The 22,306-nt window shown below is 45.0% G+C and overlaps 1 protein-coding gene and 3 non-coding genes across 4 annotated transcripts in view; all 4 read left to right on the top strand.

Annotated features, from left to right (window-relative positions):
* The window catches only part of wdr43 (WD repeat domain 43), a 61,693-nt gene extending 43,956 nt beyond the window's left edge, over positions 1-17,737 (top strand). Inside the window, exons 12-18 of the mRNA XM_033020550.1 lie at positions 1,107-1,193; positions 3,584-3,615; positions 6,602-6,665; positions 8,805-8,918; positions 12,434-12,503; positions 15,332-15,387; positions 16,971-17,737. Coding sequence (XP_032876441.1) covers positions 1,107-1,193; positions 3,584-3,615; positions 6,602-6,665; positions 8,805-8,918; positions 12,434-12,503; positions 15,332-15,387; positions 16,971-17,090 — 543 coding nt within the window. The 3' untranslated portion in view covers positions 17,091-17,737. The remainder of the gene's footprint in view (positions 1-1,106; positions 1,194-3,583; positions 3,616-6,601; positions 6,666-8,804; positions 8,919-12,433; positions 12,504-15,331; positions 15,388-16,970) is intronic.
* Positions 4,825-4,952, top strand: LOC116973887. The gene has a single exon (XR_004412169.1). It is a non-coding gene; the product is annotated as a small nucleolar RNA SNORA31 (small nucleolar RNA).
* On the top strand, positions 7,478-7,605 carry LOC116973884. Its single transcript, XR_004412166.1, has one exon. It is a non-coding gene; the product is annotated as a small nucleolar RNA SNORA31 (small nucleolar RNA).
* On the top strand, positions 13,926-14,058 carry LOC116973883. Its single transcript, XR_004412165.1, has one exon. It is a non-coding gene; the product is annotated as a small nucleolar RNA SNORA31 (small nucleolar RNA).
* Positions 17,738-22,306: the final 4,569 nt, after the last annotated feature.

Here is a 22,306-nt window from a genome sequence, read left to right as displayed (position 1 = left end):
TTACTATTGCCCGGAATCTGGGGTGGAATGTTATTTTGGTTTGGTATGTAATGTCAATAAAAGACTACATTGTTGGTCCAAACATCTTAACAGGAATCCCTTTTCTGGATGAACTGATTCAGTTCGCTGAGGAGACATTAGTATTCCTTGCGTACCACTGTCTTGTAAAACTGCAGGAAAATGCTGAGCAGTTCAGGCAGTTTCCATGGAGAAATAACTATACTTGCAGGCAGCAAACTTGCAACTGCTGGAAACGAGCACTTTTCTTCACTGGAGAAAGCTAGGTGGGAGGCAGTAAGAATTTAGACAGAGCACGTGAGGTGCATTCAGAACACAATGTCCTCGTCTTGCCAATTGCACCTCCTTCCTTCTCCACCCCTCTTCAGCCCTGACATCATCCAGACTTGCCGGATGAAGCACAGATTTTCCTGTCACTTTTCCACGCAGTATCCTCGAGATGCCGAGGAGCCTGAAGTGTCAGGAAGGACAACGAGATGCTGGAGTAACTCCAGTGAGTTGGGCAGTGCCTTTATGGAATCCACACCCTGACAATCAACTGAAGAAAGGTCCCAACCTGAAATGTCACCCGACCATGTTCCCCAGAGATGTTGCCTGACCCACTGAGTTACTCCAGCACTCTGTGCCCCTGTTGTGTAAACCAGCATCTGTGATTTCTTGTTTCTACATCTCTGGACTTCATGGATAACTAAGTGATGTTTCAGGTCTGGACTCTTCAGAAGGAATGTGGTTGCATACAATGCAAAAGAAAGTTAGTTTGTGAATCTGTGACCCTTGCCAACTATTTCTGGATTTGATGGCGATCTAAGATCCTGTGCAGGGATGGTCATTTTCTATAGAGTTATTCAACCATTTTGGCATTTTGTTTCTTTAATCTACTTGGTGGAGGCTGAAGTGAGCTGCGCTCCCCATCTTGTTATTTACTAAGTGAAAAACAATTGTCTGCAGAACAACTAGTGGGGCCATGCCACAATCAATTCAAAGTCATTTCCTGCGCTTGTATTTATAGCTTTGAGAAGTTTGGGGGATGTCACAAGCCCCTAGTGACAAAATGCAACGTTCATTTTCCTTTCTTTATCCTTGTCCAGAAAGTGCTCCAGATTAAGAAGGATGCCTTGATAAAGACCACCATTGCCAGGTTACCTGTTACAGCAGTAGTCCCGCTGCTTCATGAGGTAAGGTTTGCCTAACAGAAAAGTGCAACAACGAGTTGAATTCATGTAGAACCTTATGGTAAAGGCATTTTAAGGAAGTCAACAGCAGTATATTCAGACAAAATTTAACACCAAGCCACATCAAGGAGACTCGAGGCAAGCAGCCTTCCTGTGTTTCCAGTATGCAAGGTTTCAACCCAAACCGTTCAGCTGCAGATTCTGCTTCAGCTGCTGAGTTCCTCCGACAGATTGTTTGTTGCTCCAGATTCCACCATCTGCAACCTCTTGTGTCTCTGGTCTTTCTACATAGTCTTGCAGGTGCAGTTATTTTAACACCATGGTGTCAGATTTTCCACTCTGATTAACCACTTCAGTGTCTTAAAATACAATGTTGGGGGTGGCTTTGCTTGTTCAAGCGCACAGTTGCAGGTCGTTCAGATATACAAGTTCATCGTACAGCGGCACAGGCCGTTGATAACGCCACATATAGAGTACTGGGTGCAGTTCTGGCTGCCCTGCTGCAGGAAGGATGTCCTTAAACTGGAAAGGGTGCAAAAAAAAGATTCACAAGGATTTTATTGGGGTCGAGATTGTTACAAGGAGAGGCTGGTTAAACTGGGATTACTTTTCCCTGGAGTGCAGGAGGGGCTGTGAGCTCACCTTGCAGCGGTGAATAGCCACAATCATTTAAATTTGAGGGGCATAGAAAGGTGAAAGGGGCCTTTTTTCCCAGGATAAGAGAGACTAAAACTAGAGGGCTTATATGAATGTGAAAGAGGAAAGATCTAAAGAGGGCTTGGGGCAACTTATTCATGGGGTGATGTGTATGTGAAGTGAATGAGCTTCAGATAGCAACACAATAGTCACGGTGTTCAGGGTAGCACAGCGGCACATCTCGTAGAGCTGCTGCCTCGTTGTGTCAGAGGCCCAGGTTCAATCTGAACGTTTAGTGCTGCCTACATGGAGCGTGCACCTTCTCCTCGTGGCTGTGTGGGTTACCCATGGGTGCTCCCTTTCTGCTGGCTGGATAGCACGTCACAAAGCTTTTCACTACCTTGGTACACGTGTCAATAAAATTAAACTAAAATATCCCATATTATAGCCTGATTTTTCTTTGTTCTGTTGTACTCGCGTGTAACGATATTATTCCTGCACAGTAATATCCAGTTAGAAAGCACGCAATTACTGTATGTTGGTGCACGATCAGAGGTAGATGCAGAAACAATGATGGCTTTTAAAAGGCACTTAAGACAGTATGTGTAGAGGGAAATATTTAAGAGGGAGTTAGATGTGGCCCTTGTGGCTAAAGGGATCAGGGGGTATGGAGAGAAGGCAGGTACAGGATACTGAGTTGGATGATCAGCCATGATCATATTGAATGGCGGTGCAGGCTCGAATGGCCTAATCCTGCACCTATTTTCTATGTTTCTATGAAAGTAGAGTGATCTGGGTCAGGCTCTGGCAACTGGGACAAGCTCAGTGAGACAACTTGGTGGGCATGGCTGAATTGGGTGGAGGTTTCCATGTCTGTGCATAACAGCTCTATCGCTGTATTATGAAGGGCAGGGGTGGAGGAGTTGGGGTGATTCATCTATCGTTGATTTAAGACCACCCAGTGATTTGCATGGGGTGTTTCTGCTGTGCGTGATTCAATTGTGAAGTTTCTGGCTCGAGATGATCTTTCCTCTTTGTATGAAAAATGGATTTATCGCCTATTCAGTTTGACCATGTCGGCTGTAAATACTGTGTCAATGTAATGCCGCATGGTTGTTACCATGGCAGTTAATATTTCTGAATTGTACTAGAAAATTGAACACTGCCAAATAACATGATGTAATAGCTTGATTTTTTTAATGTAAATGTAATGTAAAATATAGTGCTTGCATTAGACTTCATTCCATCATAGTCATTCAGCATGGAAACAGGCCTTCGGCCCAACTTGCCCACATCCACCATTGTGTCCAATCTACACTAGTCCCGCATGCCTGCATTTGTCCCATATCCCTCCAAACCTATCCTATACATGTGCCTGTCTAAATGCTTCTTAAACATTGTGATAGTACCAATGGCACTCCCGGCCACTGTAAATTGATCCGAGTATATTGGTCAGTGGGATAATCAAGAGAATTGAATGAAATACAGCAAGAGTAGATTGCAGGGTTAATATTGTGAGGGGAATGGGATTGTTCAGCGTTGCATGTTTTCGATCAATTGAAACAGCCTCCTTTATGTCATGATGAAACATCCTGAGTTTCCATTCTCTCCAATCTTGACTACACAGTTGGAAGCAGGTGAACATAACCACACATAATGCTGCTTGGTCACCTGTCCTTCTATGTGGATGTAATTGATGACGGACAATGTGCCATCAACTTTATAATATATTCTTTCCCCCCCCCCTCCCCCTCCAGATCACAAGACGATTGCAAGGTCATCCTTACGGGTGAGTTTTTAATTTTGCTCTTATTTTTTGTCCATTCCACTGCCGTTTTTAGCTGTGTAATCTTTGCATGCTTGCTAACCGGGTGATGTGGCACAGCAGGTTGGGTGTTCAAACCATCACCCAGTACCCCAGCAGTGTCTGCGCACTGGCATGTGGCCGGCAAACGTCATGCTGCTGTGTTCTGGTGCTTGTACCTTTATGGGCCTGTTCCACAGGCGATTTTTAAGCAACTGCTGGCTAATACGACAATGGAATTCACCGAAGTCAGCACCAGCGACAACCTACGACATCCTGGCGGCAACCGACGTTAACCTAGCAACAACCTACGACATCCTGGCCGCAACCTACGTTAACCTGGCAACAACCTACGACAGCACCTACGTCAAGCTACGCTCATTGGTATCAAACCCACGGTCGCCGCTGTCGCCGAAAATGTTTCAATATGTTGAAAATCCAGCGGCGACCAGAAAGATGCTGCGACTCTTTGGGCGACTGAGGAGACTACTCACGACCATACAGGCGACCATGTGGCAACAGTCTAGTTGCCTGTAGTCATTTAAAAAATCACCTAAGTGGGACAGGGCCATTAGGCTTCTTATGTCTGGAGGATTAACAGAGTTTCTGGCCCCATTATCCAGAGCTGAGAGTGTTGTATTGTCATATGTACTGAAATGGAACAATTAAATCCTTACTTGCAGCAGCGCAACAGTCCTCGATAGATAATACATTAAATGAACTGCAAAAAGTTCAATAAATAAAAGACCCAATATAGTGCAAGACTAAACAAAGCCCAAAGTCCCTCGTGCAACCTAGGCATTGGAGTTGGTAGTGTTCAGCCGTAAGTCGATTGCATCAAAGTGCTGCCAGCTCCTGTCAGCACATTGAGAGAGACTCTGGCTTTAAGATGCCTCTTGTTCTAAATACAGTAAACCCTTGCAATAACGGACCTCTATATAACAGATTTTGGTTATAGCAGACCAAGGCTCCCGTTGCACCCTTCCTCCAGTTATCCAGTGAGCTGGTGCCCGGTGGCAGCAGCTTCCGCTTGTGGGAGCAGAGGGAGTGAGCAGTATGAAGTCAGCGTGTGTACCGGGCTCATCCCCCGGTGCACCCTCCCGGCCTTGGGTTAAATTAGAATGTATAAACTCACCTTTAAAGCATGAAATCTTCTAGCTTGTAGCTTATTAACAGTTAGAAGACAAGCTGATAATGCATTTACCGACAGCCATGAAGCATCAACAGTGGCTCTCTGGTTTACTTAAAGTGCAAGATTAAGTTCCTCGTGCTTTCTGCTTGCTCTCCCAATGGCAGGTCGGATTGAATAGAGGAAAACATAGTCAATATTTAGACTTATCTTCTGCTATCATTTTGTGACATTGGCATTGTTACGTTTACAGAGATAATGATAACTGTTTAACGTGTTATCTAGGCAAATCAGACCGTGCATGAGTTCATTAGGTTTGATTTAGAGATACAGAGTGGAAACAGGCCCGCCGAGTCCACACAGACTGGCGAACACCCTATACACTAGCCAGAAGCCAATTAACCTACAAACCTGAACGACTAGAATGTGGGAGAAACCTGGAGCACTCGGAGGAAACCCATGTGGTCACAGGGAGAGCGCACAAACTCCTTACAGACAGCACCTGGAGTCAGGATTGAACCCGGCTCTCTGGCGCTGTAAGGCTGCAACTCTGCCGCTGCACCAGAGAGTACCGGGCCCGTCCCCCAGCGCACCCTCCCAGCCTTGGGTTAGATTTTACCCCCCTCGCTCGGTAAAAGCAGACAATCAGCAATAACAGACACCATCACTCTCTTGCCCCCCCCCCCCCCCCCCGTACCTTTGTCCGTTAAAGTGAGGGTTTTCTGTATTCAGCCATGCAGCCTAGTGATGCCTAAGGGTCATGTTGATGCTTTGGCACCGACCGTGCAAGAGCTGGCTGCTCTTGAAAAGGAGGCGCAGTCGTCTTTCTTACAGTTTGGCTTTCTTCCCAACCAATTGTTCAAGCGCTTTTGATTGCAACATGCGCCTTAATTTAGTTCAACAAAGAAACTGACAAGTTACTAAAGAACTTGTCAAGAATCATTTATTCTAAATTTAATGTTGCTTTTGACCTGTGTTTTCTCAATGCTGTGTTACCTGTCTTCATTAAATGGTCACTTTATTAAAAAGAGTGATTTTTATTTTGTTAAAACATTGATATCAGCATTAAATATCAGATAGGAGATCAGAGCAAGGCAGCAGGAAATCCTATCAACTCGAGCCCGCCCACTTAATCCGAATTCCAGTGCCAGTCCTTATCGAGTCATCACTGCAGAGCTGTAGAGAGCATGAAGATCACAATGATTTTGCCAGTGTTACAAGTTGCAACAGTTATAACAACACTGGCTCTCTCTGGCAAATGGCTGCCAGCCCAAAACGAAGATCAGCAGATGTGGGCTATGGTTTAATCTGTTGATATCTAGAGGGAAGAATTGGTTTAATTTTAAGACTGAATTGTAGTGCTGAGGTTGGATGGAATTTCTGCTATAGCATGGACAAGCTGTATATTTTGAGATATCCCCTGCATTCTGACAAGCTTAGGGATCAGTGCATCTCATTTCTCATAGACGGCACAGTGACCTAACGGTAGAGTTGTTGCCTCTCAGCGCCAGAGACCCAGGTTTGATCCTGACTACGGCTGCTGTCTGTACGTAGTTTTACAGTCTCCCTGCGACTGCGTGGGTTTTCTCCGGGGGCTCCAGTTTCCTCCCACAGTCCAAAGACGTGCAGATTTGTAGGTTAATTGGCTTCGGTAAATTGTACCTAGAGTGTAGGATAGAACTGGTGTTGGATTGCGCAGACTCGGCGGGCCGAAGGGCTTGCTTCCACGCTGTATTTCAAAACTATACTCCATTTCAATGCAACTTGGTCTTGGTCATTAGCTGTGATTGTTTTGTGGCTTTTGCTCATATTTAATGACTTTTCCCTTTCTTTTACTCCTAGTGCTTTGTTAATGGTCCGGTGGCTAAAGGCTGTCTTCACCCAACATGCCTCCTTTTTATCTACAGTAAGTCCATCCCTTGGGATTTTTCCACGCTGGGATACATTTTTGCTGAGTGTCATGAATTCCCTTCTACCACTGCTCACCTCCTGTCTTTTCTGCTAACTCAGCCAGGTCAGCTTGACCAACTCATGTCGCTGTCATCCTCTCCTGCGTTTCCCCCCCCCCCGCCTCAAACTGAAAACCAAACACAATTTATCACACGACGATCATCGCTCCCTTCGCTGTGAGTGAGTCACCACTTAAGAGCTAGCGCCAACCGTGGACGTTCACACTTTGTGTCAGCAAAGGCACGTTGCACTTGGCTAGGGGTGCACGATGGTGAAGCTGGTAGAACAGTTGCCTGACCGTTTGCACGTTCTCCCTGTGACCGCGTGGGTTTCCTTCGGGTGTTGCGGTTTCCCTCCCACGCCCCAAAGACGTGCAGGTTTGTAGGTTGATTAGCCTTCAGAAGTTGCTGTCAGTTTGTAGGGAGTGGATGCGAAAATGGGATAACAGAACTCGTGTAAACTGAGGATCGATGGTTGGTTGGTGTGGATTTGGTGGGCTGAACTATGTTACCATGCTGCGTATCTCTGTAAATTGCCCCTGTTGTGTCGGGAATTAATGTTAAAGCGGGATAACAGAACTAGTGTGAACAGGTGATCGATGGACAGTGTGGACTCAGTGGAATGAAGAGGCTATCTCCTTGCTGTTTCAATGAAATCAGTCTTTCAACCAAGACTGATTTTCCAGGTGATATAGAATGTATAAACTCACCTTTAAAGCATGAAATCTTTTAGCTTGTAGCTTATTAACAGTTAGAAGACAAGCTGATAATGCACTTATTGACAGCCATGAAGCATCAACAGTGGCTCTCTGGTTTACTTAAAGTGCAAGATTAATTTCCTCGCGCTTTCTGCTTGCTCTCCCAATGGCAGGTCGGATTGAATCGAGGAAAACAGAGTCAATATTTAGACTTATCTTCTGCTATCATTTTGTGACATTGGCATTGTTACGTTTACAGAGATAGTGAAAACTGTTTAGCGTGTTATCCAGGCAAATCAGACCGTGCATGAGTTCATTAGGTTTGATTTAGAGATAGAGAGTGGAAACAGGCCCGCCGAGTCCACACAGACTGGCGATCACCCTATACACTAGCCAGAAGCCAATTAACCTACAAACCTGAACGACTAGAATGTGGGAGAAACCTGGAGCACTCGGAGGAAACCCAGGTAGTCCCAGGGAGAGCGCACAAACTCCTTACAGACAGCACCTGGAGTCAGGATTGAACCCGGCTCTCTGGCGCTATAAGGCAGCAACTCTACCGCTGCACCACCGTGCTGCGCAGGTAGTGTACGAGACAAAGGAGACAAGAGTGCAGAATATTGTATTACACCTACAGAGTAAATGCAGATTTAAAAAAGTGCAAGGGCCGCAACGAAAGGGAACAGCAAGTTGAGCATTACTCCTTTGCCATATGATGTATGCTTCAAAAGTCTGATAGCAGCGGGGTGGAAGCTGCTCTTCAATCTGGCGGTACCTGTTTACAAGCATGTGTATCTTCTGCCTGAAAGAGAAGGGAGAAGAGGAGAGGTTGCGAGTAGTTGGCTGCTCACGTGGTCGTGTGATGTATGGACGGAGTTGATATTAGAGAGAGAGAGAGAACTTGCTCATGTGCGTAAGTGCAAGACCATATCTTGTTAACGCCATGTCTGCCAGCGTACAAGTGTGTTTTTGGAGATACAGCGTGGAAACAGGCTCTTTGTTCCACAGAGTCCCCACAGATCATCAATCACTCGTGAATACTAGTTCTATGCTGTCCCAATTTCGCATCCTACGCGTTAGTTTCAATGATGTTCCCCCTCATCCTTCTAAACCAGCGATTCACCACCCATTCCACAGATTCACCACTCGTGGGTTATGGGTCTCGACCTGAAACGTCAGCTATTCCGTCTCTCCAGAGATGCTGCCGGTCCCGCTGAATTACTCCAGCTTTGTGTGTCTACGGTTTAAACCAGCATCCGCAGTTCCTTCCTACACACAGCACTTGTTAAGTACTGTGTACATGTGGAACTTCATCAGTCAGTGTGCTTTCACTTTAGCCAAGCTTTGCTGTGGCTGCTCCTGGGCGCGTGCGCTAACATGGATGATTTGACTCTGCAGCTGCCTGACCTTGTGCCACAACTCGGCGTGTTGTACCAGCTGATGGAGAGCAGAGTGAAGACCCTGCAGAAGCTGTCTCGCTTGCACGGCAAGCTTTATCTCCTCAGTGCGCAGGTAAGACTCGTCATCCCAATGGCGTTCAGCGGAAAGGAAAGCCATTTACAATCTCAAAACAATAGATGGCCGACATTTAGTATTTTTTTTTTAAACGATTCAAAAGTGCTGGAGTAATTCAGCGGGTTGGGCAGTGTCTAGATACATGGTTGGGGTAGTTACCTAAAATTGGGACTCTTCAGACTGACTGGTGGAGGGGGGAGAGAGAGAGGGGGGGGGGGCGGGGAGGAGGAGGAGGGGCAGGGTAAAGCCTGGTAAATTATAGGTAATACAGCTTGGGGGGGGGGGTGATCTTAGGCAGATGGTTGGGCACAGGCTGGAGGTGAAAAGACAAATGGTGTGAGATAAGAATAGAAGTGGTGCAAATTGTGAAGCCTGAGGATTCGTGAAAGGCCTGGATAGATGTGGAGATGGTGTTTCCACTGGTGGGAGAGTCTAGGACCAATGAGCACATCCTCAGAATAAAAGGATGTACCTTTAGGAAAGAGATGAGGAATTTCTTTAGCCAGTGGGTGGTGAATCTGTGGAATTCATTGCCACAGACGGCTGTGGAAACCAAGTCAGTGGGTATTTTAAAGCGGAGATTGATAGATTCTTGATTAGTACGGGTGTCACAGGTTATGAGGAGAGGGTTTGGGAGGGAGAGATAGATCAGCCATGATTGAATGGCGGAGTCGACTCGATGGGCGGAATGGCCTAATACTGCTCCAATGACATGTGAACGTATGAACTTGTGTAGTTGGCTCGGGTGGGGGAGAAATGGGCAAAGGGAAGAGAGTGGGGTCAAGGTTAGTTACCTAAAGTTGGAGAATTTAAAAGCTATCCAGCCCAATCTCAGTTCCCAAGTCTCCACTTTGTTTCCGGTGTATACCCAGGTATGTTTAAACCGTGAGAGCTTGTGCTACCGCCACTCATTACTGTGGTGAATTCCAGACCCCCGCCACCAAGCCCTGAGGAAAAGGTTTCCCTGCTCGACATTCCTCCAATACCACCCACTATTCTAAATTGTATTGTATTGTATTCAAATTTATTGTCAATTAGAGACAACAAAATGAATTTTCCTTACAGGCAGTATCATAAAAATAAATAAATAATAAATAATAAAACATATTAAAAATAAAATTGAATTAAAAAAAGAAAAGCACAAACACAGAAAGTCCACGACACAACACAGTGGCACCAAGGTGAGGAAGGCACCATAGTCCAGCCAGCCTCCCCTCCGATCTGGGACCCCTGATGATTTTCTACGCAAAGCTAGATTCTTAGAATATTTTTATACCTGATTCAATCTATTCTGTCCATAGAAAACCACTACAGACTGGCTAATATATCTTTGTGGTTAAAATACTTCAGTCGTGGCGACATCCTGTAAAATGTTGTTGGTTACGCTTTTTTTTAATTTATCCACCTTCTGTCCAATGAAAACAGTTCCAACTTGGCTAATATTTCTTAATGCTTAAGATTCTTCAGTCATAGCAACATCCAGGAAAATGTTGTGATTCTTTCTTTCTCCTCATAGTAATTAGACTGTATTTAGGGCCTAGCGTAACTTATTATTGTATGCCACAGGGAATTAAAAAATTATTCTGTGTAGGAAAGAACTGCAGATATTGGTTTAAACCGAAGATAGACACAAAATGCTGGAGTAACAGGCAGCATCTCTAGAGAGAAGGAATGGGTGACGTTTCGGGACGAGATCCGAAACATCACACATTCCTTCTCTTATAAATGATTCTACTTGCTTTCTTCGGTAGGTAATCTCTCTGCGCGGTGCTTTCAGGCATTTGTTCATACATTTTAATCTCTCATCGTAGCATTTGTGTGTTCCGATTCTTGTTTGCCTTCCAAAGTGCATTACCACATACTTAGCCTAATGAGCCTTTTATTGTCAATCTTCTGCCTACTTGAATAGTGTGCAGGTTGACCTCGGCCTGTAGCTTGTGACTCTGCTAACCACACAAACAGTTTTGAATAGCTCTGACAAATGAAGTCTAAATCATTGTGCACCACAAAAAGCAAGCGCTAAAATAGTGTAGTAGTCAAGGTGTCGACCATTTTATTCATGGTGCGGTACGGTACAATTTATGGCGCTTGCTTGCGTTTATCTATAATGGGTCGTAAAGGTATTACTTTAGGAATACCATGAGGAAACCGGACATCAACTCACCCAGTCCGCGCCAACCAGCGATCACCCCGTACGCTAGCACTATCCTACATGCTAGGGACATTTTACAGAAGCCATTTCCTGCTAGATGCAGGAAAAATGTTCCCAATGTTGGGCCAGTCCAGAACCAGGGGCTACAGTCTTAGAATAAAGGGGAGGCCATTTAAGAAAAAACGTTTTCACCCAGAGAGTTGTGAATTTGTGGAATTCCCTGCCACAGAGGGCAGTGGAGGCCAAATCACTGGATGGATTTAAGAGAGTTAGATAGAGCTCCAGGGGCTGGTGGAATCAAGGGATATGGGGAGAAGGCAGGAACGGGTTATTGATTGGGGATGATCACAATGAATGAGCGGTGCTGGCTCGAAGGGCCCAATGGCCTCCTCCTGCACCTATTTTCTATGTAACATACAAACCGGAACACCTGTAGAAAACCCACAGGCTCACAGGGAGAACGTACAAACTCCATACAGACAGCACCCGTAGTCAGAATCGAACCCGGGTCTCTGGCGCTGTAAGGCAGCAACTCTACCACTGCGCCACCGTGCCGCCCTAAGAGGACTGCACAGTGGGCGGCTGTTAGGATGCAGTTCCAGCTACCAGGACGTCAATTGGCAGCATCTCAAATATCTGCTGTAGGTTGGTTCATCCATTCTTGATTGCTTCTGTTAGAATGTTATGCCTCCCGAGTCAAAGGTTCAAGGGGTCAATTTACTTTGCGGAGACTTGGTCGTAGTCCAGGCTGACACCGTAATGTAATGCTGAGAAAGTGGGACATTGCTTGGCAGTGCATTACCTCAAATTAGGCATTAAACCAAGTCTGTCCTCACAGGCGGATGTAAAGATATTATAGGAAGGAACTGCTTTAAACCGAAGATAGACACAAAAACCTGGAGTAACTCAGCGGGACAGGCAGTATCTCTGGAGAAATGGAATGGGCAATGTTTTGGGTCGAGGCACTTCTTTATCCTCTGAAGAAGGGTCTCAGCTCGAAACATTGGTCTCGACCTGAAACGTCGCCCTTTCCTTTTCTCCATAATTGCTCTTTTAAAGATATTGTATTATCTTGAAGACTAGTAAGGGGGGTGTTCCATGCTTTCTGGTGCAACCGTACGGAAACAAAAGTAGATTATCAGGTTTGTGCAATTCTTACACGAAGATAATGACATTTCAAAAGCACTATAATGGCTCCAGGTTATTTTCCTGAAAGGCCTAAATGTAACCCACAAATCAAGTACGTCAGTGTCCCTTGCACCTCTTGTTTATCATGAAGGTCCTGCTTGGCTCGAATGTACATTCTTGTGATTGCCAGTGTAACATTTGTGAACTTAGTGGATGTTTTGATATCATTTAGGTTGCAGCATCACAGCGTGTGCAGGATGCAAGCACCGTCAACCAAACAGCAAAACTAGTTTATGCAGAAGGTAAGCACGAACAGTGGACATTGTGTGTGTGTGTGTGTGTGTGCGCGTCCATGTGAGTCTGTGTGTCTTGCATTCTCGGTAGCTCAGTTACGTTTACTGTGATGTACCCAGTTGCATTGGAAATACTTTTTGCCGCTGCCCAGGCAAATTGTGCCATATGTGTGTGAAATGCACATACAGCGGATGGTGCAAAGAAAAAGGAGACCGATTGCCACAGTGTTATAGCTACAGAGAAAGACCAGATAAAGAAAAGTACGGTGGTATTGGTGCTGGTTTATCATCACGTACCAAGATATTGTAGATCATACAAGATATTGTGGTTCATAAAAGATATTGCAGTTTGTTTAAAGTAACAATGCCCAGTCACACACATGTGAATGCGCTGTTAATAGGTCATATCAAACAAGAAGCGCGTGTAATGGGGGTTATAATGGAACTGAAGGAGAATGTGGGAAAAGGCACACATGGGTGGGGCTTGTTTTGTGGAGAATTTGTTTTTGTTTAAGGAATGGCAGGATGCAGGGATGGGTAGGTTGAGGAATTGAAATTTGGGGGCTCGGGACTGAAGGCATTGGCTTCTGGTGGGAGACACAAAGTGCTAGAGTAACTCAGCGGGTCAGGCATCTCTGGAGAGAAGGAATAGGTGACGTTTCCAGTGTAGAGGCACAGAGAAAAATGTTTTGCTTGTTTTATCCAGTCAAAGGAAAAGTCTACACATGATTACAATAAAGCTGTCCACAGTGTATAGATAAAGGGTACAACATTTAGTGCAAGATAAACGATTAAAGATAATTCGGTGTTCTCCAACGAGGCAGATGGGAGGTCAGGACCATACTCTAGTTGGTGAGTGGAGAGTTCAGTTACCTGATAATGGCTAGGAAGAAACTCCCTGAATCAGGAGAGTAAAACAACTGGAGTAAACGTCACTATTGGAATTATATCTTTCAGGATGCTGTGGAATAATTGAGAATAATAGACTTCTGCTGTCCATATTTTATACGATTAGTTGGACTATCTAATTGGACTTTACTGGACTATACCTTACATGTTCTTCCAGTCCTGTATGTACACTGGACAGCTCGATTGTAATAATGTATAATCTTGTCGCTGCCTGGATAGCATGCAACTAAAAAATGTTCACTGTAGGAGGGGACTGCAGAAGTGGGTCTACACCGAAGTTAGACACAGAATGCTGGAGTAACTGCAGGACAGGCAGCATCTCTGGATAGAAGGAATGGGTGACGTTTCGGGACCCGAAAGGTCACCCTTCTCGACCCGAATTGTCACCCATTCCTTCTATCCAGAGATGCTGCCTGTCCTGCTCAGTTACTCCAGCATTCTGTGTCTCGCTTTTCACTGTACATCGGTACACGTGACAAACAAAACGAAAGGCATTTTCTGCAACAGAGTGCGTGGCTGATAATGCATCTATTGACAGGCCGCAAGTTTGACACTAGCTTTGCAGGTCATTTTTACTGAGATGCAAGATTAAGTTTCTTTGCGCTTTCTGCCTGCCTTCCCTGTGGCAGCTCGGATTGAATAAAAGAACACAGTAACACTGCAATGTTATGTGCACCTCGCAGCATTTAACTTGCAAATTCACTACTGTTTTACTGTTCCTTTATAAAACTAAAAATGACCACCTTTGTGAATGTTTTCCTCAAAATAAGGGGAAAAAAGATGAAATGTAATAACTGCCAGCCAGAGACCATTTCCCCAAACCCCCCCCCCCATCCTTTCCTGCACCCCCATCCCAGTGTGCACACATTTCTTCCACTGTCCCCTCCCTCCATCCACTTCCACCTATGTTCCTCCCTCTGGCTTTGCATCTCATTCCACTTCTCTCTTTTATCTGGCACCATTTTTTTCCGTCTCATTTTCATCTCTGGCCTTTGTCCACCCATCCGTCCATCAAAACCCTCCGTGCCTCTTAACCTATCACGTGTGGGAAGGAACTGCAGATGCTGTTTTACACCGACGATAGACATAAAATTCTGGAGTAACTCAGCGGAACAGGCAACATCTCTGGAGAGAAGGAATGGGTGACGATTCAGGTCGACCCTTTTTCAGACGGAGTCCGGGAGGGGGGGGGGGGGGGGGGGGGGGGGGGGGGGAAGGAGGAATGAAAAGGTTTAGAACAAATCAGAGCTGGCACCAATGACCAAAGAAAGATGGAGCCCACAATGGTCCATTCTCAGCTGTGGAGGAGGTGATAATGAAGGGATGCATGGACGTGTTTTGTCCAGCCTAACCCCCCCCCCCCCCCATATAACAATCAGTCTGAACAAGGGTCCAAAACTTTTCACTCCTAAACCTTCTTCCATTGCAGTAGCTTCTCTAACTTCATTATGAGACTAGAATGTGAGAGAACAAGGAGGGAAGAGACAGAGACTAAGACTTTTGCCTCCATCACAGTGAGGAGGTGCTTGGTGAACTCACTGTGGTGGATGTTAATTTGTGTTTATTGTATGTTTTGTTATTTATTGTTACTGTGTATGACTGCAGGCAACGTAATTTTGTTCAGACCAAAAGGTCTGAATGACAATAAAGGAATCAAATTCAAAAATCAAATTCAAATTCAAGAATCTCCCGTTGGAAAGCTAACGATATTAATTGCTCTTAAAACACTCCCAAATTCCTGCCCGATTCTTTCCCCTCAAATGTTTGTTAAGAATATTATTGCTTTTCATTAATACCCTACCAGCCACCCCTTGGCTGGCGCCTACGGCAGCAATCCCTTCCGTCCTGGTGCGTGACAAGGGAGGGGTTGTAAAAATACCGCCTGTGTTGCTGTACACTGACACTGATTTATTTTGTTTCTGTGCTAGAATCATCGGAAGATGAAAACTCCGAAGATGAGTTGATGGAGGATCACGAATCCGATGCAAGTTTCTCAGAATCATTAATGCAGTTTGGTCACCCTGTTATCGGAAGTTGCTGTTAAGCTGGAGGAGAAGATTTACGAGGATGTTGCCAGAACTCTAGGGCCTGAGTGTTAGGGAGAGGTTGAGCAGGCTAGGACTTTATTCCTTGGCGAGCAGGAGGATGAGGGAGGATCTTATAGAGGTGTACATCAAGATGAGAGATGATAGGTATATGGACGGGAAAGGAATGGAGGGTTATGGACTGAGTGCAGGTAGATGGGACTAGGCGAGAGTAAGTGTTCGGCACGGACTAGAAGGGCCGAGATGGCCTGTTTCCGTGCTGTTGGGGACATATAAATAATGTTTTAGATAACAGCACAATCATAACGGTTAAAAAAAACAAAAATATTTGGACAGGTACATGGATAGGAAAGGTTTGGAGGTATGTGGACCAAACGCAGTCAGGTGACACTAGTGTTGATGGGGCAAGTTGGTCGGTGTGGGCAAGTTGAGCCGAAGGGCCCGTTTCCACACTGTACCACTCATAGAATTCACCCTTTAAAAGAGGAGACTAAGTTTGGTGTGATACTGATGGGATTGCTCTTGCTACGATCGGATAAGACTAATTTCCCACTTGGTGGTTCACCCTTGCTTCAGTGGGTGCTCAGAAATCGGAGTGAATTGGCCATCGCTTAATTACTTTGCACACAAAAGTAGTTGTATAGGGCTCCGGTGAGACCTCATCTGGAGTACTGTGTCCAGTTTTGGTCTCCTAATTTGAGGAAGGACATCCTTGTGATTGAGGCAGTGTAGCGTAGCTTCACAAGATTGATCCCTGGGATGGTGGGACTGTCATATGAGGAAAGATTGAAAAGACTAGGCTTGTCTGGAGTTTAGAAGGATGAGTGGGAATCTTATAGAAACATATAAAATTATAAAAGGACTGGACAAGCTAGATGCAGGAAAAGTGTTCCCAATGTTGGGCGAGTCCAGAACCAGGGGCCACAGTCTTAGAATCAAGGGGAGAATTTAAGACTGAGGTGAGAAAAAACTTTTTCACAAAGAGTTGTGAATTTGTGGAATTCCCTGCCACAGAGGGCAGTGGAGGCCAAGTCACTGGATGGATTTAAGAGAGAGTTAGATAGAGCTCTAGGGGCTAGTGGAGTCAAGGGATATGGGGAGAAGGCAGGCACAGGTTATTGATAGGGGACGATCAGCCATGATCGTTCCCTATCGAAGGGCCGAATGGCCTCCTGCACCTATTTTCTATGTTTCTAAAAAGAGACAAGTGGAGTAAACTCGGCGGGTCAAGCAGCATCTCTGGAGAACGCTGATGGGTGAAGCTTAGGCTTCTGTAAATTTGTCCCAGTGTGTAAGGTAGAACTAGTGTGCGGGGATTGCTGGATTCGGTCGTCCGAGGGGTGTGTTTTCACGCTATATCTCCAAATTAAACTAAACCATGAAAGCTACTTTTTTGTAAAGCTGCAACAGGGTGGTAATCATATAAAATTAAAATGTATAATTTTTGGGCACTTTTCATAGTTTCACGGTGGATAAACTGGGAAACTTTGTAACACCAAATGTTCAATGTTTCTAAACTTAGGAAAACTGGGAAGAAGAGAAAGAAGAGCGTGCGGACGACCCAAAAATGAACATTGATAAAGAAGTCAGTGAAGACTCCGGAGAGGACTTGCACACAGAGAACGAGAGCGAAGAGGAATAAAATCATTTTTTTAAAGGAAGATTGACTATATCTGCACACTTGGGCCAATGAATCTGCCCTGGGCAGCTGAATATATATATTTTTTCCACACTGAAAATCTGGTTTGGAAAGCAGGCGACGGACTGGCAGTGAAGACTGCACCCAGGATTGTCCGCGCACATTGGATTCCAAGGAATTTGTGACTCGGTGGTACAAGGCTCACAATTATATATTTCTGCAACCATGTTTCTAATGCAGGTCATTTTTTCTCAAAAGACAATTTCTATTTGGAGTGATTACCACAGCCAGTAATGTGGAGCAAACTCGTGACCATTTGAAAAGGGATGGGTGCTTTAACATCAGTCGTCTAATCCTTGACTACTGCTGTGACATTTTAACCTGATGGGAGGATGTGGTTTGGAGGTTTCTCCCAGGTGGTTTGGTTCTGACCAGCTGCTTCTTGTGCTTTCAGGTTGGTATGTTACAGGTATGTCGTCGTGAGCTGGTTGACAGAATTATGCATATTTGTCTATAAATCAATAATTTGCAGCTATTAATGCTGTTTTCTCCTTTGTATAGTGAATAAACAAGATTCTCCTTTACAAGATTGTTCTGTACTTTTTGTCTTTAGCTGCATCTCTAATAAAAATCCGTCTTCTTGGAAAATACATTAATTCTATTTTGGAAAACAACTGCTCCCTTTTGATTCCCCCATAACAATGTTTGAATGGTCGCTGACTGGTTAACCCAGTAATTTTGGGCACCAGATCTGAGGAAGGATGTGCTGGCTCTGGAGAGGGTCCAGAGGAGGTTTACAAGAATGATCCCAGGAATGAGTGGGTTAACTTATGGTGAGTGTTTGATGGCACTGGGCCTGTACTTGCTGGAGCTTAGAGGCCCAGGGCTGGTAACTGAATATTCAAGGGTATACCTCCTATCGAAAATACAGACTGGTGGGTAGAGGGGGTGGGGTAGCTCTGTTGGTGAGGAATGAAATTCAGTCCCTTGGGTGACATTGAAACAGGAGATGTGGAGTCAGTGGGGATAGAACTAAGGAATTGTAAGGGTAAAAATACCCTAATGAGACATCTACAGGCCCCCAAACTAGCCTGGATATAGGGTGCAAGTTGAATCAGGAGTTAAAATTGGCATGTAGTAAAGGTAATGCTGTGGTTGTTATGGGAGATTTCAACATGCAGGTAGACTGGGAAAATCAGGTTGGTACTTGACCCCAAGAAAGGGAGTTTGTAGAGTGCCTCCGTGATGGATTCTTAGAGCAGCTTGTACTGGAGCCCACCAGGGAGAAGGCAACTCTGGATTTAGTGTTATGTAATGAACCAGATTTGATAAATGAACTTGAGATTACGGAGCCATTAGGAAATAGTGACCATAATATGGTCGTTTAATCTACAATTGGAGAGGGAGAAAGGTAAATCGGAGGTGTCAGTGTTACAGTTGAATAAAGGGGACTATGGAGCCATGAGGGAGGAGCTGGCCAAAGTTGACTGGAAAGATACCCTAGCAGGGATGACAGTGGAACAACAATGGCAGGTATTTCTGGGAATAATACAGAAGGTGCAGGATCAGTTCATTCCAAAGAGGAAGAAAGATTCCAAGGGGAGTAAGGGGCGACCGTGGCTGACAAGGGACGTCAGGGACAGTATAAAAATTAAAGAGAAGTATAACGTAGCAAAGATGAGCGGGAAGCCAGAAGATTGGGTAATGTTTAAGGAGCAACAGAAGATAACTAAAAAGGCAATACGGGGAGAAAAGATGAGGTATGAAGGTAAGCTAGCCAAGAATATAAAGGAGGATAGTAAAGGCTTCTTTAGGTATGTGAAGAGGAAAAAAATAGTTAAGACCAAAGTTGGACCCTTGTAGACCGAAAAAGGTGAATTTATTATGGGGAACAAGGAAATGGCAGATGAGTTGAACAGGTACTTTGGATCCGTCTTCACTAAGGAGGACACAAACAATCTTCCTGATATACTAGTGGCCAGAGGATCTGGGGTGACGGAGGATCTGAAGGAAATCCACATTAGGCAGGAAATGGTGTTGGGTAGACTGATGGGACTGAAGGCTGATAAATCCCCAGGGCCTGATGGTCTGCATCCCAGGGTACTTAAGGAAGTGGCTCTAGATATCGTGGATGCATTGGTGATCATTTTCCAATGTTCTATAGACTCAAGGTCAGTTCCTGTGGATTGGAGGGTAGGGAGAGAGAAAACGGAATTATAGACCAGTTAGCCTGACATTGGTGGTGGGGAAGATGCTGGAGTCAATTATAAAAGATGAAATAATGGCACATTTGGATAGCAGTAACAGGATTCGGCATGGATTTCCGAAGGGGAAATCATGTTTGATTAATCTTCTGGAATTTATTGAGGATGTAACTAGGAAAATGGACAAGGGAGAGCCAGTGGATGTAGTGTACCTGGACTTTCAGAAAACATTTGATAAGGTCCCACATAGGAGATAAGTGGGCAAAATTAGAGCACATGGTATTGGGGGTAGTGTGCTGACATGGATAGAAAATTGGTTGGCGGACAGGAAACAAAGAGTAGGGATTAACGGGTCCCTTTCAGAATGGCAGGCAGTGACTAGTGGGGCACCGTAAGGCTCGGTGCTGGGACCGAAGCTATTTACAATATACGTCAATGATTTAGATGAAGGGATTCAAAGTAACTAGCAAATTTGCAGATGACACAAAGCTGGGTGGCAGTGTGAACTGTGAGGAGGATGCTATGTGAATGCAGAGTGACTTGGACAGGTTGGGGGAGTGGGCAGATGCATGGCATGATGTCATGTACATCAATGATCTGGATGATGGTGTGGTAAATTGGATTAGTAAGTATGCAGATGATACTAAAATAGGTGGGGTTGTGGATAATGAAGTAGATTTTCAAAGTCTACAGAGAGATTTATGCCAGTTGGAAGAGTGGGCTGAAAGATGGCAGATGGAGTTTAATGCTGATAAGTGTGAGGTGCTACATCTTGGCAGGACAAATCAAAATAGGACGTACATGGTAAATGGTAGGGAATTGAAGAATGCAGGTGAACAGAGGGGTCTGGGAATAACTGTGCACAGTTCCCTGAAAGTGGAATCTCATGTAGATAGGGTGGTAAAGAAAGCTTTTGGTGTGCTGGCCTTTATAAATCAGAGCATTGAGTATAGAAGTTGGGATGTAATGTTAAAATTGTACAAGGCATTGGTGAGGCCAATTCTGGAGTATGGTGTACAATTTTGGTCGCCTAATTATAGGAAGGATGTCAACAAAATAGAGAGTACAGAGGAGATTTACTGGAATGATGCCTGTGTTTCAGCAACTAAGTTACAGAGAAAGGTTGAACAAGTTAGGGCTTTATTCTTTGGAGAGCAGAAGGTTAAGGGGGGACTTGATAGAGGTCTATAAAATGATGAGAGGGATAGACATAGTTGACGTGGATAAGCTTTTCCCACTGAGAGTAGGGAAGATTTAAACAAGGGGACATGACTTGAGAATTAAGGGACAGATGTTTAGGGGTAACATGAGGGGGAACTTCTTTACTCAGAGAGTGGTGGCTGTGTGGAATGAGCTTCCAGTGAAGGTGGTGGAAGCAGGTTCGTTTGTATCATTTAAAAATAAATTGGATAGTTATATGGACGGGAAAGGAATGGAGGGTTATGGTCTAAGCGCAGGTATATGGGACTAGGAGAATACGTGTTTGGCACGGACTAGAAGGGTCGAAATGGCTTTAAATGATAAAAACGAACCTGCCTTCACCACCTTCACTGGAAGCTCATTCCACACAGCCACCACTCTCTGAGTAAAGAAGTTCCCCCTCATGTTACCCCTAAACTTCTGTCCCTTAATTCTCAAGTCATGTCCCCTTGCTTGAATCTTCCCTACTCTCAGTGGGAAAAGGTTATCCACGTCAACTCTGTCTATCCCTCTCATCATTTTAAAGTATATTTTACTTATGTTCTAACTCAATTAACTTGGTGTTAAAGCCTTGTGGATCCCCTGCAACGCTCTGTCTCTGAGGGGATTAGAAATCCCAACTGTAGCTAACCTGTTGTTCATGAATGCTGAAAGGCCTCTTGCCTGTACAGAGAACTGCTGACTCGGCTTTTGGCCCTAATCCCCAATCTTTGAAAACTGGCAAAGGAATTTAATTGAATTGAATACATTTTATTAGCCAAGCATGTATACATACAAGGAGTTTGCATTGGTGCTTTGCTCGCAAGTAACAACTCGATATACAGTCGACAATTAAAAATAAAACATTATAATTTAAACATGTGAAGAATGAAATAAAATACCAGAGCAAAAGGAGGCTACAAACTTTTGGCCGTTGAGTAGAGCTACTGCTCATGGAGAAAAGCTGTTTTCATGTCTGGCTGTGGCAGCTTTGACAGTCCGGAGTCGCCTTCCAGAGGAAAGTGATTCAAAGAGTTTGTGGCCAGGGTGAGAGGGGTTAGAGATGATCTTACCCGCTCGCTTCCTGGCCCTTGCAGTGTACAGTTCATCAATGGAGGGAAGGTTGCAGCCAATAACCTTCTCAGCTGATCGGACGATTCGCTGCAGCCTCCGGATGTCGTGCTTGGTGGCTGAGCCAAACCAGACCATGATGGAGAAGGTGAGGACAGACTCTACGATGGCTGTGTAGAATTGGACCATCATTGCCTGTGGCAGATTGTGCTTCCTCAGCCGCCACAGGAAGTACATCCTCTGTTGTGCCTTTTTGACTGGAGTCGATGGTAGCCCCCCATTTAAGGTCCCTGGACATGATGAATCCAAGGAACTTAAAAGACTCTACAGATGTGACTGTGGTGTTGTTGATGGTGAGTGTGGGGAGGGGAGGTGGAGCTCTCCTAAAGTCTACAATCAATTCCACTGTCTTAAGAGCATTGAGCATGAGGTTGTTGCGATGGCACCAGGACGCCAGCTGTGACACTTCTTGTCTAGGCAGATTCCACCCCACCTGGATCAGTCCAATCAGGGTTGTGTCGTCCGTACACTTGAGAAGCTTGACAGAGGTGTCAGTGGAGGTGCAGTCGTTGGTGTAGAGAGAGTAGAGGAGAGGGGAGAGTACGCAGCCTTGCGGTGCTCCTATGCTGAGTGTCTGCGGGTCCGAGATGTGCTTTCCCAGCCTCACATGCTGCTTCCTGTCTGTCAGGAAGCTGGTGATCCACCGACAGAGGGGTTCAGGCACAGTCAACTCGGAAAGTTTGGAGTGTAGTAGCTCTGGCACAA

Source organism: Amblyraja radiata, chromosome 5 (genome assembly GCF_010909765.2).
Source record: "Amblyraja radiata isolate CabotCenter1 chromosome 5, sAmbRad1.1.pri, whole genome shotgun sequence".
NCBI lineage: Eukaryota > Metazoa > Chordata > Chondrichthyes > Rajiformes > Rajidae > Amblyraja > Amblyraja radiata.
Note: the sequence above shows the minus strand (reverse complement) of the source record. Positions and strands in the feature narration are given on the sequence as shown.